The sequence below is a fragment of the Heterocephalus glaber genome, unplaced genomic scaffold, assembly GCF_053883595.1.
Source record: "Heterocephalus glaber isolate CG9 unplaced genomic scaffold, H.glaber_assembly_v1.0 deba00001662, whole genome shotgun sequence".
NCBI classification, from domain to species: Eukaryota; Metazoa; Chordata; class Mammalia; order Rodentia; family Bathyergidae; genus Heterocephalus; species Heterocephalus glaber.
Window position 1 is genome coordinate 2,607,297 of NW_028258403.1, and position 18,970 is coordinate 2,626,266.

The window sequence follows — 18,970 nt, forward strand, 5'->3', positions numbered from 1 at the left end:
AAATAGAAGCAAGGACAAAAATCACATGATCATCTCATGATGCAGAAAAAGCCTTTGAAAAAATTCAACATCCATTCATGATAAAAACCTGAAGAAAATAGGCATAGAAGGACCTTATCTCAACCTGATCAAAGTCATTTATGACAGCCCTTTAGCCAACATCACATTCAATGAGGGAAAACTGAAAGCCTTCTCTCTAAAGTCAGGAAAACCACAAGGATTTTCGCTATCCTTGATCAACATAGTACTCAAAACATTAGCCAGAGCAATCAGGCAAGAGAAAGCAAAAGAATATGCATAGGAAAGGAAGAAGTCAAATCATCGCTATTTGAATATGACATAATCTTCTACACAGAAAACTCAAGAATTCCATGAAAAGACTCTTAGAATTAGTAATCAAATTCAGCAACATATCCGGATACAAAATCAACTTATGAAAAGAAATAGTATTCCTGTACACCAATAATGAACTCACTAAGAAAGAAATTAGGAAAGCAAAACCACTCACAATAGCATGAAGAAAAATTAAATACTTAGCAATAAATCTAATCAGGGAAGTATAAGAGTTCTACAAAAAATCAAAAACAAATGAACAACAATAAAAAAACTATAGTACTCTGAAAAAGGAGAACAAAAAGAACATCAGAAAATGGAAAGATATCTTCTGTTCCTGGATAGGTAGAATCCATATGCTAAAAATGGCCACATTTTCAAAACTGATATATAGATGTAAAAAAATCCAATAAAAATTCCAACAGCATTTCTCATAGAACTAGAGAAAACAATTCATAGGGAACCCCCAAACACCCAGAATATCAAAAGCAATCCTGGGTAACAAGAGCAAAGCAGGAGGCATCCCCACCCCAGATTTGGAAGTCTATTACAAAGATTCAGTGACACAAATGGCATGGGCATGATCAATGTAACAAAATAGGAGATGCAGAAACAACCCAAGGCACATTTATCTGTTTTATCTTTGACAAAGATGCCACAAACACACTGGAGGGAAGACAGCCTCTTAAATAAGAACCAAGATCCATCATGTACAGGTACAAGCACCCAATGATAAATGTAAATGCATTATATACCTAAAATGTACCAATAAAAGAATTTAAGCAAAAAGAAAAAGTGCTGGGAAAACTGGCTATCTACATGTAGAAGATTTAATATAGGCCCATATTTCTCAGCATGTACTAAGCTAAAATCAAAATAGGTCAAAGATCTAAATGTTAAAACAGAAACATTTAATGTGCTGGGAGATAAAATAGGTACAACTCTTGAAGGCATAGGTAAGGACTTTCTGAACAGAACCTCCATGACACAAGAAGTAGTACCAGAATCAACAAACGGAATCATGTCAAATTAAAAAGCAAAGCAAAGGAAACAACCAGCAAAGTGAGGAGACAACCTACAGAATGGGAAAATTTTTTTGCCAGCTATTCCTCAGACAGAGGACTAATATCTAGAATATATAAAGATCTAAAAAAGAATTAGACTCTCTAAAATAAAAGACTCAATCAAAAATTGGCATCTGAAATGAATAGATTGGTCCAAGTGTTCTGCCAGGGAAGTGGGTCTGAAGGACTTTGTCTTTATGTAAAAAATTCTTTGAGTAGTATGAAAATATGAAACAATTCATGTATTTGATTTCCTTTTTTTCATTTAGGAAATATTAGATACATGCATGCATTTAAGAAAAGGCTGATAAGGTTAGGATACATCATTGACTCCATAGTATTTAGAAACTTTGAATTGCATTCAAGCATACTGACTTTCATAGCTTTTGACATGTCTAAGAAAGAACCACAATGTCAACTATTTGAATTAATTTTGCTTTTGTTCAGGGATTGACTTACAATGGAGACTTGAATGGTTGTAACGTAACCTGTCTGGTATAATCCTGCTTTAACATTTGTCATGGTAATGTAAAAAAAATCAAATCAAACCTCTAGACATAGACACTTCTTGAACACAGACACTTCTTTCACTGATATGAAATTCCCTTAACTGAGAAGTGTAATGGACTTGACTATTAGGAGATGTAAATAATAATATCTCATAATTTTTCAATCACCTGGTAGAAAAATGTTGGATGCTTTTAGAGAACAGAACAGGAGTACAGTGTGTGGGATTATCAACCAAAGTAGATAATTACTTCAAGAATATAAGGTTTGGGTACTTTAGCACAAATAGGTTATGATAAGCAATAGATCTTTGTTATTTGCCATATTTTTGAGTATTATCTCTAGAGTGTGGCCCTAACTTTAATATTCACCCAAAAGTAAAGGTTTATTACAATCCCAGATGCCATGGCCACCTCTCCTTAAGGAGGTATATGGGTCATCCAGGTAAATTTCCTTTTCAGAGCTGACCATACAGAGTTGAGCTGCTTGCTGCAGCTCCTCTATGGTCCTAATTGAGGCAATGGGGGAAAATATAAATTCAGAGATTTGATAACACAGTGTACAAACTCTGGTGTTTAACCTGACCTTTTCGAAGAGAGATGGGCCAAAATTAATTAGAGCAGGGAAGGGGACTTTTTCTGAAGGACCCAGGATCTGAGGGCTTCATTCTATACTCTTCAGAAAAGAGAGATTTGATTTTTCCTGCTGTTTTGCATTATTTTCTACAAAGATCTGATACAGCATGGGAGGGAACAGGGAGAAAGAGGGTTGGGTATGAATCTGAACAATATCCAGACTGAAATTTTCTATTCAGGTCTGCAGTCTCTAAGTGTCTACACCTTTCTTTGGGTCTCAGTAGCTGCTTTCTGTGAATCCATAGAGATGGAGACTTCCAGGAAGCACATTGAAACAGGCTTCAAGGATAAATGCTGGCAGGGATGGCAGGAAAAAGGCATCCATCATTCTCACCTGGCTTCTTCCCTTCTTATGCAGCCTTTTTGCTGTAAGTTGAATGGCCAAGAATAGCACCAGTAAGCTAGTTCTGTTTTTGCTACTGTCACCTCAGTATTGCCATATGGGGAATGGTTTTAAACTTGTGAGGTTTAGAAGCTCTTCTCTTGCTGGCCCCAGAAGTGCTCATCTCAGACTTCAACTGTCCACTTAGGTTAGTGTCATCAAAGACTATTTTGTAAACCTGTGAAACACATAGAATCATTACAAACTTTCTGAGGAGATTATTTTTTTAATTCTGAAGAATTGGTTTTATCCATAAGAGGAGATATTGCCAAAGATATATGTTTACTTTAATTTCGAACTAACTTTTATACACAAAGAACTATCATCTTTCTGTGAGATGCTTTTCCACATCAGTAGAGATCTTTCTACAAATTCTAGAAGTTGAGATGGAGGTCATTCTTTGGTTTTTGAGGAAAAGTCATATTCGGTGGTATCCTCTCCTGTGATGACAGTAATTTTACTGTACTATATTGGTCATTACTATTAGCAGACAGATATATGTAGAAATCACACTTGAGGCAAAATTTCCATGAAAAGTTTAGTATCAGAACAACAACAATGTTGAAGCCACATGCAATAAAGAAATCAGTTACAGAAAGCTACTCATGTAGGTATTTTTGTTATCTTGGAATGGAAGAAACCAATAACAGATAATTTTATTGGTGATTAAATAACTTTACTTATATATAACTATATAGCTTTTTTTTTGAGTGCTAGGAACCTAAGGCTCATGCACAATAGCCACCACTCTACCACTAAGCTATATCCCCAGCTATTTTTCAATTTTTATGTACTATATATGTAATATAAAATTTCCCTTTTTCCTTTAAAAGCTTTCATTAAATTCCATTTGCTACAATTGATATCTTAAGTGTGAAGCAATATATTTTAAGTAGTGGCACTTCCTCAACCAAAGATAATTCATTTATCCATTTATCTGTACATTTAAGAAATATTTGTTAATTGCTGCTAGATTTCTTATACTTTTCCTTGTGTCGGAATAGTATAATGAACAAAAGTTTAATTCTGTACCATCTAAACTCACCTGCATATTATTAAAATGTGTTAATATTCTTCTGATTTTATCCTATAATTTGATTATATGATTTTTCATCAGATCACAGGGTTGCCTAAATGGCTAAATAAGAAAAAGTAAAATTAAAATCTTCTTAGGAATATTATAGTATGGAGTTTCCAAGTAAGCTGATGTGTAGGGTAAAAATAGTTTTATGAAAAATACCAATTATTCTTTAGAATTTCATAGGACCACCTATGAAATTAAAAAATTAAATTTCCAAGACACAGTTAACAGGTGTCTTAGAAAAAAGCCAGAAGTGGAAACACAGCATGGACTTTTTAAATAACAGGTTAATAATCAGCTGAATTTAGTGTCTTGCCCACCAGGGGGTGCACCTTCCTAAAACACACACACACACACACACACACGCACGCATGCACGCACACACGCTCGCGCGCGCACACACACACACCTGTTTCTCTTCTTTCACATTCATCTTTCACTGAGACGTTAAACTTTTCTTACATTAAGAAGTCAAGATTCATGGACTTTGGAGACTCTGAAAATGAACTGTTCTCCAGGACCAGTGATTGTACTATTCTTAATGATTGGTAAGTAAAATGACACATTAAACTTAGTGTCTTTTTTGATGTCGTGTTTTTGTTCCATGTTGTTGATGCAATTTTTAACCACAATTTTCTCTCAGAGGCACAAGCCATGGTCAGCTGCACAGACATGACATTACCTTATTCTTTTTCAGGAAGAGTCAATGGAGACTCAGTGACCCAGACAGAAGGCCAAGTGACCCTCTTTGAACGAGCTTCCCTAACAGTGAATTGTTCTTATGAAACCAAACAGTATCTGAACTTATTCTGGTACGTCCAGTACCTTGGAGAAGGTCCACAGCTACTCCTAAAAGCCATGAAAGCCAATGATCAGGGAAGAAACAAAGGGTTTGAAGCTACATATGATAAAGCAACCAGCTCCTTCCACTTGGAGAAAGCCTCAGTGCAAGAGTCAGACTCGGCCGTGTACTACTGTGCTCTGGGTGACACAGTGGCAGGGACTGCAGGGGGAGCTGAGCACAAACTCTGAGCAGCAACCAGAGGCCTAGGTACTGAGGGTCTGGCCCTAGGATTCACTAAAGTTTAGGGACCAGGAACTAGTCTATTATTTTTACCTCCTACCACCCACCACCAGCAATATTTTGTGTAACAGTCATCGAAATCAATGCTAAGAACACACCAGAAGAAGTAAATGTGCCTCACACAAGATACTTTAATAGGGAAAGAGAAAAGAGTCCATCACACTAGTTCCTCAACCATGCTAGACATTTGTGACTTTTAAAAGCACAAACCTTCAGGATGACTAAAATGGTCTATGTTTATCCTCACATATAATTTTATTTTCTTGGCCTGTTCCAAGTCATTCAGTGAAATGTTTTCTATAGAGGCACAACTGTGGCATATGAGACTGCAAATGCTTAAAGTCCTTTCCCAAGATGGGGCAAGAAGAGGGTCATTCTGAGGGTAATTCTTCATCTCAAGAAATAATTGTTTCATAACAAAGGAAATATTTAGAGGAAGGGGGAAAGATAGGGTCCTACAAGTGATCACATCTTTGGAAAGAGATGATGGAACATTTCTTAGTTTTGTTTTGGGGAAATTACATGATATAAATACAGTGGTGTTCTCCAAAATGGGTTACTTATGATCCAAAACTGTAAAGACCTCTCATCCTCCATAATTTCTCACTGAGATAGTTTTTTATCAGCAAGAAATTATTTGGGATGGAATGGTAGTATTTAGGATCTGAATAAGGAAAATTATCTAGTGACTGGGGCTGGAGGGAATCTCAGTTTCCTCAATATCTTTCCAGCTATTTCTCTGACAGGAAGAATAGTTGGAGTGGGAAATAGTTGCAAGGGCTATGAGAGAGAAAAGTTGGCAAATCAGAATCTTATTTAGTTGCAGGAAACTTGATGTCTTTGCAAATATTGGAGATTTTATTTTGCCTCACCTGTTGTAAATCCTTAATTGATGTCAGTTTATTGGCTCATAAATTTTATTGTCTTATATGGGTCCTTGGGCAAAAAAAGTGCGTGTGAAGGGATACTAGGCATAGTTCCCTGATGCAGAGGCTATAGAAGAATGCCCCTCTGTGGATTACTGACCTTGTCATTGAGGAGACCTTGCCCATAACTCCTTCATTTTCATTATTTTCCTTTCTTAGTGCTCTGCCTTACCTTCTTATTTTTAAAGAGGACTCCATTCTAGGTCTTTTTCGTTAGTTGAGCACAAAACTCACAACATAAATAATTTATGCACATATGGTACAAACATCATTGTAAGTCTGTGGCTCACAAATCACATGTAAATTCCAAATTATTATGATTGGCAGTGCATTATGAAATTTCTTGCAAAGTCTGTTGGTGATTGGTCACAGTGCATTTTGTTATTTAGGTCATACACAGATAGCAAAGCATATAGTTGCGTTACTTCTTTCTGTCTCAGTGATAAGCTTGTGTGACAACATACTACCCAAATGGAAAACTGAAAGGGGGAACAGATCAATCAAGCTGAAATGGCAGAGAATAATTGAAAAGTGATAATATTAAAAGTTAAATTCAAAGTGAATATAAATAAAGTTATAGAAGAAATAGTTGATCATGGTCACATTGACATTGCTGCCTCCAAGAAACTACATATCCAATTGGTGAAAACAAACCTAGCAACAACAGTGAAGAAGGTGGTTGTGATGAAAAGGATGAGGCAGTCCAAGATAGTGACACCACTGCAAAGCTTCATATTAAAGCAATATGTAACAACTGAAATGTAACAGCAACAACATTACAAAATGCTTATGGGTAAACATAAGTCCAAATTCTCATGACATTGTATTGGGCAAATTTATCTTAGATATGACATAAAAAGACCAAGAAATAAAATAAAAATGAATTAGCCTTTAAAGCTCATCAATAAAGTGAAAGGACAACCCCCAAATGGGACAAAATATTTGAAATAATGTATCTGATAGGATGCTTCCAAGAAGAATGTAAAAACACCTCTCACAAGCCAGCAATAAAAAATAAGCCAATTAAAATTGGCAAAGGATTTCAATAGACATTTCTCCAAAGATGATATGCAAATGGCCAAAAAGCACACGAAAAGATAGTAAGCATCATTAGTCTATAGGAAAATTTAAATCAAATATAAAATGAAAATCACTTCATTATCACTAAGATAAATAATATAAAAGACAGCTAACATGGCCAGATGTTGAAAAATTGGAATCTTCATATATTTCTGGTGAGAATGAAAAATGTGGGTGTATTGGAAAGCAGGAATTCTTTTCCTATTTATACACCAAAGAGAAATGAAACCATGCATCTATACAAAAAGTTATTCAAAGATGTCAGTGTCAACATTATTCATCATAGCTAAAAGGTAGGAATAACCCAATGTTCAACAGTTGGTGAATGGAACCATAAAATGTGATATATCCATAAAGTGGAACTTAGTAAAATGGTGGAATAATATGATAAATGTTACAGCATGTATAAAATTTGAACTATGCAAAGGCAAGTGGATGATACCAGACACAAAAGGTCACATAATATCTGACTGGTTTATGTATAATGTCACATACAGATAAATCTCTGGAGATGTCAATTTCAGTATATATTTGGACTTCTAATTGCCTAGGTGCCAGGGGTGGAGGGAAGAGAAATGAGTGTGAAGGCTACTGGGTATGGAGTTTTCTTTTGTGCCAATGAAAATGTGTTAGAACTGATTTGGTTGATGATTTAACAGGTCTGTGAAGATACTAATAAGGATTGAAACATACACTTTAAATGGCTGAACTGTGCGGCTGGTAAATTATATTTCAATAGAGCTGTTAAAAATGTAAATCTCTAACTAGATAAAAATATGTGGTATGTCTGGGCACTTTAAAAGCAAAATCAAGTAAAGGAAATAATTTCTAGTGGCTCAGCCTTCCAGCCCTACTCACACTATACCTACTTCTTGTTGTCTCTGTTAATTACCGTCTTTGGATGAAAGCCCTACTCTCTCTTGCCTGAAGCTCTTCCAAGCCTCCTTACTGATCTTTCTTCTCTTCCCCTTGCCAGATTGAAGTCTGTTTTAGAGACAGCAGAAGAGTATTCTTTTACAACATAAGATTAGTGTGTGATGTTCTCTCAGAGCAAGGAAACATCAGCAAGAAGACAACCTTCCCTCAACCTATAATTTCTTGTAGTACAAAGAATAAAAACCAAAGCTTTCGAATGGATTTAAATGCTGTACATGGTCTGGATGCTGTAAATAAGGATACCTACTTATTCCCTTCTCTTTCTTTTCTGCCCACTCTCCTGCCCTGAGATTTATCCTTGGAATATATACATGGCTTCCCTTTTAATATTTGCTCCAATCTCTGCTCAGCAAGGTCTTTCTTAACCACCCTGGAGCAGCACATTTCATTGCTTGATGTCTTTCAGTTTCTTTTCTTCTTCTAAAACTATGTAGATTTAAATACTTATTTCTGAATAAATGAATGTTCACACATAGTTCTCCTTAGTTCAATAGATTTTATACTTTACAAGAGAAGAGATTTTAATTCTTATTCATTGCTGTGCTCTCTATAAGTAGAATTGATTAACAAAATCTCTTGTTTGTTGAACTGATGAGTGAATTTGAAAACCTATTTACTGATACCACAAAACCTACCAATTGTGTATTAGATGAATTTTTTCCCTAAGGAATTATTTATGCCTACTTTGTGCCATATCATATTCTAGGAAATTGTAGCAAACAGACAAAATTTTCCTGGGGCTGTGGGGGGAGCTGAATACAAGTCACCCTTGGTAGTGAAGTTTTCAGACACTCAAGATCTCTTCCCATGGTCTCTTAAGGGTCACCTCTTATATGATGGCAAATGGGGGAACAGAGGCTGAGCAGACCCAGGTTTTTGTACAAAATTCTGCTTTTCCTGATGCAATATCTTATATCTGATAAGCTTTGCTTTATATACTTTTTACTCATTGTCAGAACTATATACTATTAAATAGTATTATAGAATGATGAAAGAGAGCATGTTCTTGTCTACAATAATCAGGTACTCAGGGACTTGCCTAGAGATTGCCTAGGTGACTGTGTGAGTTGGGACATGACCTAAGACAAGCTGTGGTTTTATTTATCTTTAGCCAACACAGAAAACAAAACAAAACAAAAAAACTGAACAAGTTCCTCATATTCTGTCCCTGAAAGTATGCCTTCCTATCTAGCTGGCTATTCATAGGTGATTTTCCTGACTCTAATTGTGCTGATCACAATATATCAAAATACTTTAAGTACGTCTCTTTAAGGAGGAGTCTGACACCTTATTAGTCAACATAGGGATTGATTAAAATTGTGGAGGGCTTAGAAAACTTGGGGGGGGGGCTTGGCCAGAAGTATGTATGAGATGGATACACAAAGGTAAGAAACTTTTGGAGCCACACCCCCAAAACTCCCTGAATGCAGTTAGAGATTAAAAGAGAGTCTATAAGGGCCATAAGTCCAAGTAGGACCAAAATACATTGCCTTAAGGAATGAATGCTCTGGCCTTTCTCCTCCCCATATGTGGATTTATTATTTAGATTGGTCCCAAGGTCAGTCATTAAACACACCACCATGATCTTCTGCTGTACTTCCCTTGTTCCTTACAGGAGTAGATGCCCTTCATTTTTCTTTTATTTTTGCTTCCTGGTTCTATCAATAAAAGGCCACAGAGGCTTCATGTGGGGCTATTGTTTGAGACTTTCTCATGCTGAGGGGTATTAGTTAATGGCAGCCCCATCTGGGCCTTCTCAGGGTTTGGATTGGGTACTGAGTAATCCTTTGTTTCTTCCTTTGTGCCATGCCATGGTCATGAACTGTGACAGAAAACTGTCATAGTCATGTCAGTTTTGGCAGCTATTTTAGGTAGTACAGAAAGAGAATGAAGATTTAGAATTCACCAGTATTTCTCCAAAGATTTCTACATGGTTATAAAAGTAGTGATATAGGAGAATAGATGTAACTCCTCAACCTGATAGATATCCTAAACACAAGTTTTTGTTCTCTAAAATTGAAGAATGAATTCCAGAAACAATGAGGGTTAAGAGTAGGAAAAATTTATTAAGAAAATGATAGCTTCTGTCATTGTGCCCAGATCGCGAGGTCCCCGAAGACCACCAAGGAGCCGATTCCGATGCAAACACATGAGGGTCGTTTATTCAAGCTCGAGCAGGGACTCTCATCCAATACCGACGCAGCAGGTCAGAGTTGAGAGCCTCGACTCTAAAACACCAGGGGTTTTTATAGAGGTTACAGCAAGGTGTGGGGTTTCAGAAAGGCGCGGGGTTTCAAATCACACACAAATCACACAATTGGCTAGCATTTAGCAAGTTTTGAAAATTTAAATCTAATTGGTTGGGCCTTGCGCGCTAAACTGCAAATGGCTGCTCAAGTCATCGAAAAGAACATCTGGGATACTGGGGTATTGGGGTAACTACTGATTAGCTGTTGCAGGCCATTGAGAAGAGCATCTGGGACATTGAGGCAGCTACTGATTAGCTGTTGCTAGGCTAGTTCCTAGGGGACTGCTGAACATTATCACAGGCAGGTGGCCAAAGTGCATCTTGTGGTTTTTCTTGGAACTAGAATTTATGTCCAGGCCACCTTACTCTAAAATGGGGTCAAATTCTAAAATGGAGTCACTCAGGTCTCGCACTGTCTAAGAAAGACAAAGGGGGACCAGAGAGTGGGCTACCCACTGATCCTGCTTCTCAAAGGTGTTTCATGGGACAAAGTCATGAGGTGAGGTGGGTTCAAAGTGGAACAAAACTACAGTGAACTAGTAAGATTGCAAGGACCATCACTTAGGTAATATTGGTCCAATGGGAAATCATAAGGTGGACATGAGGTGGGACAAAACTATGATCAACCAATAAGATTACAAGTATAGTCACCTAAGTAATATTGATTAAATGGGGATCCAATGGGGAACCAAGTCACATAGCAAGCATACAAGGATTTTCAGTAAGGGCCATATGAGTTAGGGATCATTCATAGAAGGGTTGGGTTAAGATCTTGGTCCCTCCCCCCAGGTGATTGATACCTATTTTGAATATCAATCACTGCTATTCATCCCAGAGTAACTGTATGGGTGTAGTAGTTTCTCTTCTTTTAAAATGCTGGCCTTCAGTGAATGTGTCCTGATAGTCCTCCATGTTGACTCTTTGAGAACCCTACTACTATTGTATTACTTATCTACAATAGTAGTTTCCTATTATTTATACGTTAAATTTTGCAAATCTACTTCACTAATTTGTGAGTACAATGCATTTTCCATTTCCTTTAACTGCTCCTTGCTTCCATCCTGTTCTTATAGGATTTCACTGTTGGAATTTTAAACATTTGTCCTATATACTAACACTGTGATATCCCATCACTTGATGAGTTTAGCAATGCCGAACTCTCCTGGAAATACTGGTTTGCATTGCATTGAACACTGGGGGAATCACTAGATCCACTATAAATGTTGACTTCTGATTAAGATGGAATGAATTATATAAGAAGATTTTATACTTCTATTTTTGCAAACTTAGAGGATAAAAACTGTTCTGGAGAAGAACTGGTGTTATATCTGGTGTTCCTATTTGACATAGACTTCTTTTTTCTTTTTGCTATTCACTCCTTTGTTACTACAATTCCTTGTTATCGTTACTAATTTTTTTTTTTTTTGGGTACTGGGGACCGAACTCCGGACCTTGCACTTGCAAGGCAGGTGGTGGAACAACTGAGCTAAATCCCAAGCCCTTGTTACTAATTTTTATATTAAACTTTCTCTGCTCAAATTATTATATGGTTTCTCTTTCCGGATTAGACCAGACTTATTCATGTCCTAAGGAATTTAAGCAGGTGAAGAACACCCTGTCTAACTCTTCCCCATTTCTGCCTAAGAATCAAAGCAGCTTGTTTGATATATTTATACATTTTTTGTTCTATTGCTTATTAATTTTTACTTGGATGATCATTATATATTTATGTGTATCTTCCTATAATAAAATATGTTCAATATTTACAAATATTATGAGAGTTTTTATATCAATGAGATTTTGATTTTTCACATTTTTCACTTAAGTATTTGATACCAAATTTCATTGTGCCATTGAAGCAAATTATAACCAATTCTTAAAATATTTTAACTTATAACACCAATAAATTTTTAGTCACCAATGGTAATGATATAGGGAGAATAGATGTAACTCCCAACATGATAGATGTCAGATATACCGAGTCTGTGTTCCCCAAAGTTGAAAAATGAATTCTAAGGAGCAACAGAGGTTAAGAGTAGGAAAATTTATTGGGGAATAGATTGGAGAATAGGAATGGGAAGTAAGAATAGCTCCTCAGAGACAGGAGGGGTCCTGAATAGGTTGTCAATGACCCCACCCCTCAAAGGAAGTTTTATAGAACAAAGTCAGGAGGGGTGGGTACATGAGTAAAAACTATAATCAACCAATAAGATTACAAGTATAGCCACATAACATTGACCTAAGTAACAAGGGTATATGGATGACATCATTAACTTTGGCCAATAATTTGTAGTCTTAGTCTTAAGTCTATTAGGTCTGAGTGGTTTTAGTGGGTAGAAGAGAATGACCTATGACCAGTGAGATAATGGTTTATCTATAGGAGGAAGCCCAAAAGGGTGGTGCCAAGAATCTCAAGGTTCTGTTTATTCCTTAGGAAAGTATGCAAATCTGGCCATTTTGACTTGAATCTCTTTTCAGATGTGCCTCCAGCCACAGCCTTGATGTATTCTCATCCACCACATTGACTTCGAGGGCCCAGCCCTGCCTGACTGGCCCACAATATTTCTACCTAATTTAGCTGTCTGTATCAGTAATGTATATGGACCTGTAATTCTAAGTCATTTTTCTTGCATGCAACTCTCTTCTTAATCTCTTGCTTTTGGTTTTCTATTTCTTTAAAATGGAATGGGAAATCAGTGATAATTTGAAATCAGTCTTAGGACATAATACTTCTATCCCACCAGAAAGTCCATGTATTCCATTCCAGTTAACCTGTCATCTGGTGACAACAGATGTTTTTATTTCACCATAGATTTACATTAGCTGTTTTAGAACTTCAAATCCATGGAATCACATGGTAGGTGCTCTTTTGTGTCTGGTTTCTTATAGCCAACATGTTTTTGAGTATTATGTTCTTACACATATCAGTCTTCCTTTCTGTTATTCCTGAGCAGTACCCTACCATATGAACATAGCGCACTCTATTTATCCATTGCAATGTGCCCACCAGTGGCAGGGCACAAAGTCTTTTAGGGATTAAATCTTTGCTAACATTCATAAGAGTACATGGTACAGGCCCACCTAGATTTGTGTATCTTGTTCATGCAAGGGTAGGGTATGTCTCTACATACTTTAGTCAAGATACGTACATTATATATGTGTATTTAAAAACTAATTTCTAATACTCATTATGCTATTTAACATGCCACTACTTTTGCTAATTACATTCAACATCTGACTTTTTCTATGATACTTATCTAAACTTCAGGTATTGATCAAGATGTGGACAGCTGCTTTTCATTTTTTGAAAGGAGGAGAGTGATTTATTAAGTGCTTCACAGGTGCCATGCTGTGTCTAGGTGCTTTATCTAAAATCAACTGATTGGATCCTCAAAACAACCCTGTGAGGTGGGTTTTATAATCCACTGACTTGGATGAGGTTCCAAGAGGCCACCCAGGTTGCTGCAATTCTCAGCAAGGAAAAGACAGTGCCTGGGCCCTGCCCCTTTGAGTTTTTCCATGTCTCAGTAGCTGTGATGTGGGCACCTCACATTCACTCCTACCTTGCCCAAGAGTCTTCCATGGTGAAAGGAGGGTGGGCATACAAGTGAGCAGCTTGTGAACACACAGAGAGCTGTCCTGGCCACACAGAAAAGGACAGCCTTGGGATCCTTAGCGTTCGGGAGTGTGGACTGGTGCAGGAGACTGCAATATTGATTATGCCTAAAGCAGGCTTTAAGCAGGGCAGGCTGTAAAGACTTAACCCCTTAATTGCCTTGTTTATAGAAGTGAGTCTGGCCAAAGCCTATGTACCAAGGACAGAGTAACTCACACCCAAATTTTGTTCCCTCAATTAAAACTTTCTTAACTAGAAAGAAAATGTTCTAATTGCAACCGTATATTTTTTCCATTCTGTTCCTAATTTGGAATGCTTTGTCTTGTCCTTTATGAGTCTTGCTTACATCAGTTTCCATAGAAACTATACAATTGCACTTCCTTGCATGTAGTTCTGCCCTTTCACGTAGCTCGCCTTTACCCCAGTTGATTACCAATCAAAATCAGTGGCTTAGAATGGCCAGCATCTCTGTCGGTTATACTGGCATTGGTTATCCTGGCCCCTGCTTTCTGTCTCTCTTAGTTCTGTCTTTTAGTTTTTTTCCCTCAGGCTTGCATCATACACTGAGCAGGAGACTGCAGCCTACTGCAGAGTTTTCCAGTAATGTTTCCGGGGCACCACCAGAACGGGGCACGTGGCTGCCTTGCAGCCTTCCTCCTTTTTCTTCTCAGACTCCGGCCCTCTCTCTGAGACAGAAGGACCCAGGACCTGGTAGAGCCCTGTAATCTTAGCACTTTGGGAGGCTGAGGCAGGAGAATTACAGGTTTAAACCCAGCCTGGGAATTCAGTGATTTAGTGAAGCCCCGTCTCAAAATAAAAAGTATAAGTTTGTGGGTATAGTTCAGTGTGAAAGCTCTAGGTTCAATCCTTAGTACAGAAAAAACCAAAACCCAAACATGTTTCCATGTATACCCACTTCTCCTTGTGCATGCTTTCCCTCTAGCTGATTTACTACCTTTAGAATCATCTCAGTGGCTGGATGGAATAAACTGCACACTTGTGTGTAGGGCAGTCATTTCAAAGAGAATTTATTAAGTTAGCTGACAAACTAAACCTCTAATATACAAATAACCCCTGCAATAATCAGAACATGAATTCACTCCTTTCATCCTCAGAACCTTTGTCCTGGATTGTCCCATTTCCCACCTGCTGGCCACATGACTCATCCCTTCACTACCACCTTGTCTCTGCTCCTAGAGGTACACGAACACATGGAAGAGATTTTCTCTGTAAAAGAGAAATCTTGAAGTTAGATTTGGCTGAAGAGAGGTATATTTTTATTTGTTCAGGGATGTGAATCATGGTCCTTCCTTGATTTCAAACTCAGCCTAGCATTGGATGAACATACACAGTATCTGTCTCTTTCCAGTTGATTAATAATGACTCCGAAATGTGCACAAATGTCAACCTTTATCTCTACATCTCATCTCTGAAGTAAGACCCACTTTGATCTAATGCTACTTTTGTGTCCTTCAAATGGTACGAGAATATTGAAAGGGAGTTCAGTAGTTAGGGATGTGATCACAAGGTGGCAGTACAGCTCAGATGATTCAGAATATGCTAAGGGTTCCTTTTTAATGAATTCTGAATAAGTAGGTTTAGGGCAAAAGCAGGGCCTTTTCCTTATTGGTTGGGTAGACAATATCAGAAGTCACTGTAATTGTTAGAGGAAAACATGGGCGCAAGGTGAGAAGAGGAGCAGGTCTTCTGGCTAGAGATCTTAGTCTATTGATCCTCATAGGGAAGACAATGAAGACATCAACGCAGGCTTTATTCACATTCTTGTGGCTGCAGCTGGACTGTGAGTTGAGGATTTGGGGACAACAAAGTATATTAACAGATGCTCTTTAGATATCCAGGGAGAAGAGTGGCTTTATTCAGGTTTTTAAAGCCACTGTAGAAAAAGTCAATTGTGATGAGCAAAGACCTGACAACCTTCTCTTCTCTTTTCCTCATACAGGCAGCCGAGGAGAGCAAGTGGAGCAGCGTCCTTCTACCTTGAGAGTCCAGGAGGGAGACAGTTCTATTATCAACTGTACTTATTCAGACAGTGCTTCATCCTACTTCCCTTGGTATAAGCAGGAACCTGGAAAAGGTCCCCAGTTTATTATTGACATTCGTTCAAACAAGGAGAAAGAGCAAAAGCAAAGACTCATTGTTTTATTCAACAAGGCAGCCAAGCATGTCTCTCTGCACATCACAGCCACCCAACCGGGAGACTCAGCTGTGTACTTCTGTGCAGCCAGTGCACATTGCTTCCTAGGCACCTGCAGCCTGTGCACAAACCTGCCCCTGGGCTGGGCCCATGCACCTTCCTTTGCCCAGACTTTCCAGTGCTCTATAGCTGTTTGCCATATTGTTTGTTAATAAGTGGAAGATAACAGATAGATATTTAAAAATATGTAAGTTAGGTTCAATATGACCCCAAAACTTTAATACGTTTTGTTGACCTGTTGTTGCTTAACAGTTTTAAAAATTTATTTCTCCATTGATTATATTTAATGTGTACAATATGACTTTGAATAGTATATGTTTGTAGTACATAATATTTACTTTCCTTGTGGGGATTTGGGATATAATACAGGAAGTAAATAAGTAAAATCAGCTGAGGGTTGGCTACAATACTGGCCTTTCTTGTTCAAATATTTTAAGCCTCATTTATTCTAATCACTATAAAAGCAAGCCAATTAATTTCAACTAGAGTCCATAACGTAGCCAAGAGGGATCATTCTCACTATACAAATTGCCAAATTTAGCCATACTTAGGAAGAATATGGGATTCCTTAAAATTACCCTACCTTTGATGATGGATTAAGAATTATTTACAAATTTTATTTTCATTGATATATTAACAACACTAAAATACATAACTTTAAAAAATAAACTTGTAATAATAATGTTTAATCTGTCAAAATAGGATCATAATGAAGAGCAATTTGTAATAAAATTTCTGTAAATTTTACAGAATTGTAATCTGATTTCTAATCCACTAGTAAGAGTTGTCTAGGAATAAATTTAATTCCTTAAAACAATGGAGCTTAATTGAGAAAGATAAGTGGGAAGAAATACTGTTTTTTAAAATAAATTTTACTGGGTGAAGGTGAGGTACATAAAGCAATGTTATAGGATACATAAGGATAGTGAAGTTGTTACTAAAGTGAATCAGATTAACATACCTATCATCTTATATGGTTGCGCTTTTCTGCCATTGACAAGAGTAGGTAAATGTCTACTTATTTAACAAAAATCCCCAATGCAGCTTAATTTGATGAATTATATTCCTTATATTGTACATTAGATCTCTAGATTTATTGATCCTATATTATTTCTTTGGCTTCTGTGAACAAATATTGATAAGAGATTTCTGGATACAGAATTATCAATTTCATACTTTTTACATTTTATACACTATATATGCTATATAATGTTTAGCTCCTGTCCCAGAGAAGAAAGTTGACTCTTGCTTGGACCACATCCCAGAAGTCTAGTAATGGAGAGAGAGGGAAACACTGCTTATATTTTATCAATCTGCTTCATGGTTATCAGGGAAAATATACTTATCACTGGCTTAATTTCTGTATCTTACTAAGGTGAAAATTTATCCAATGAAAAAGGAGGTAAGAATTCTAGCCAGAGTGTGGAGTCAGTGCCCAGTGAACTCAGATCCAGGAACATTTAAGCTTTAGACCCTCATCATGCCTGCTATATTATTTTCCTGTTCTTTTTGGGCCAAATTAGTGGCTTAAAATAACAGAAATGCATTTTCTTTCTTGGTTCTGCTGACCTGAGGTTGAAATTCATTTCAGTGTTTAAAGTTATCATTCTTAAATTATCATGTAAAGAAAGTCACACTTTTTGGTGTAGAGTGCCTTCTGTGAATGTTGAATTCTAATACGATGTGTAGATTCATGTTTCCATTTCACACTCACGGTGCCTCACAGCTTTATTGTCGGGAGCAATGGTACATAATTTTGGGGAAAAATCATTTCATTAGGCCTAGTTCTCCTGCCTACAGGCCAGCTATGGCATTTTGAGACATAATTCCATTTTGGCCTCCCGTCACAACTAAGAACTCAATGATCTGGTGATGCTGTGATGCTCCAGGACAAGATTACAAAAGCTGAAGACATCCTGGGAAGAACAAAATCTTCACCTGTGTAGTTCCTCATTGATCTAGGAATTCCACCACTCTCCAGTCATCTGTTACATTTGTTTCTCTGGATGTACTGAATAAAAGGTGCAGCAAGCTCAGGGGCTTTTGTCTTTGCTGCCCAGAGCAGCACTGATCAGGCCCAAAGCTCAGCTTCTTCTCCAAGTCTCATTTTTTCTACCTTTCCTGTATAATAAGTTAATTTACCTTGTGCTGCCGTGGCTCTCAGGAGACTAGGACTCACTGCGGAGGCCCTAGTAATGTCCCCTTTCCCTGTTCCCTACACTTTATCGCCTTAGAAAACTTCCCTGTGCTATTCTACAGTAGTCACATCCTATCACTAGCTCCTTGCAAACCTTAGACTGCTCTATTATTATCTTTTCATGATATTGAAGGAGGTCAGAAGTCTGAATCTTAGATGGCATTTAGCACATGTGTGATCCCAATCTTTGCTCTCACTCTCAAGTTTTCCTATACTTGATTGTTTTAAACTTTTGTACTCTTTAAAGATGATCACTGCCTTGGAGCCAGCTGATTATGGACTGATACCTCTGCAAACTGTAAGCTAAATAAACCCTTTCCTCCTTTAACTTTGGGTGTCTGGTATTTTGTCTCAGCAACAAGAGAACAGTAACAAAGGCAGTGAGAAACACCAGTAAAGGAAAAGCAGAAGGGCTGCAAAGGAGAGTGTGGCCATCAGTGGTTCCATCACCTGGAGAGCTCTGTTCTGAGAGCTGTGGATGACTTCTCAGGAATCCTGGGTCTGCACTCATCTGCTGTGGTCTGTCTGCTTATGGAGACTGTCTGGAGAAGCTTAGTTAGGACCTTTAATGAGAGTGTGTTTTTCCCATGTTGATTTTATGTTAATTTTCAGTTTTAGTAGCCATCTAATTAAAGTTGGTTGATATAGATGGAAGTATGGATTGGG

At 37.5% G+C, this 18,970-nt stretch overlaps 1 gene segment (V, D, J or C); it reads left to right on the forward strand.

The window, feature by feature from the left end:
• The first annotated feature begins 4,332 nt into the window (after positions 1 to 4,332).
• LOC110345805 (T cell receptor alpha variable 9-1-like) lies at positions 4,333 to 8,235 on the forward strand. The segment is given in 3 exon segments: positions 4,333 to 4,550; positions 4,700 to 5,053; positions 8,069 to 8,235. Coding segments are annotated over 2 exon segments (381 nt in total).
• The last annotated feature ends 10,735 nt before the right edge of the window (positions 8,236 to 18,970 follow it).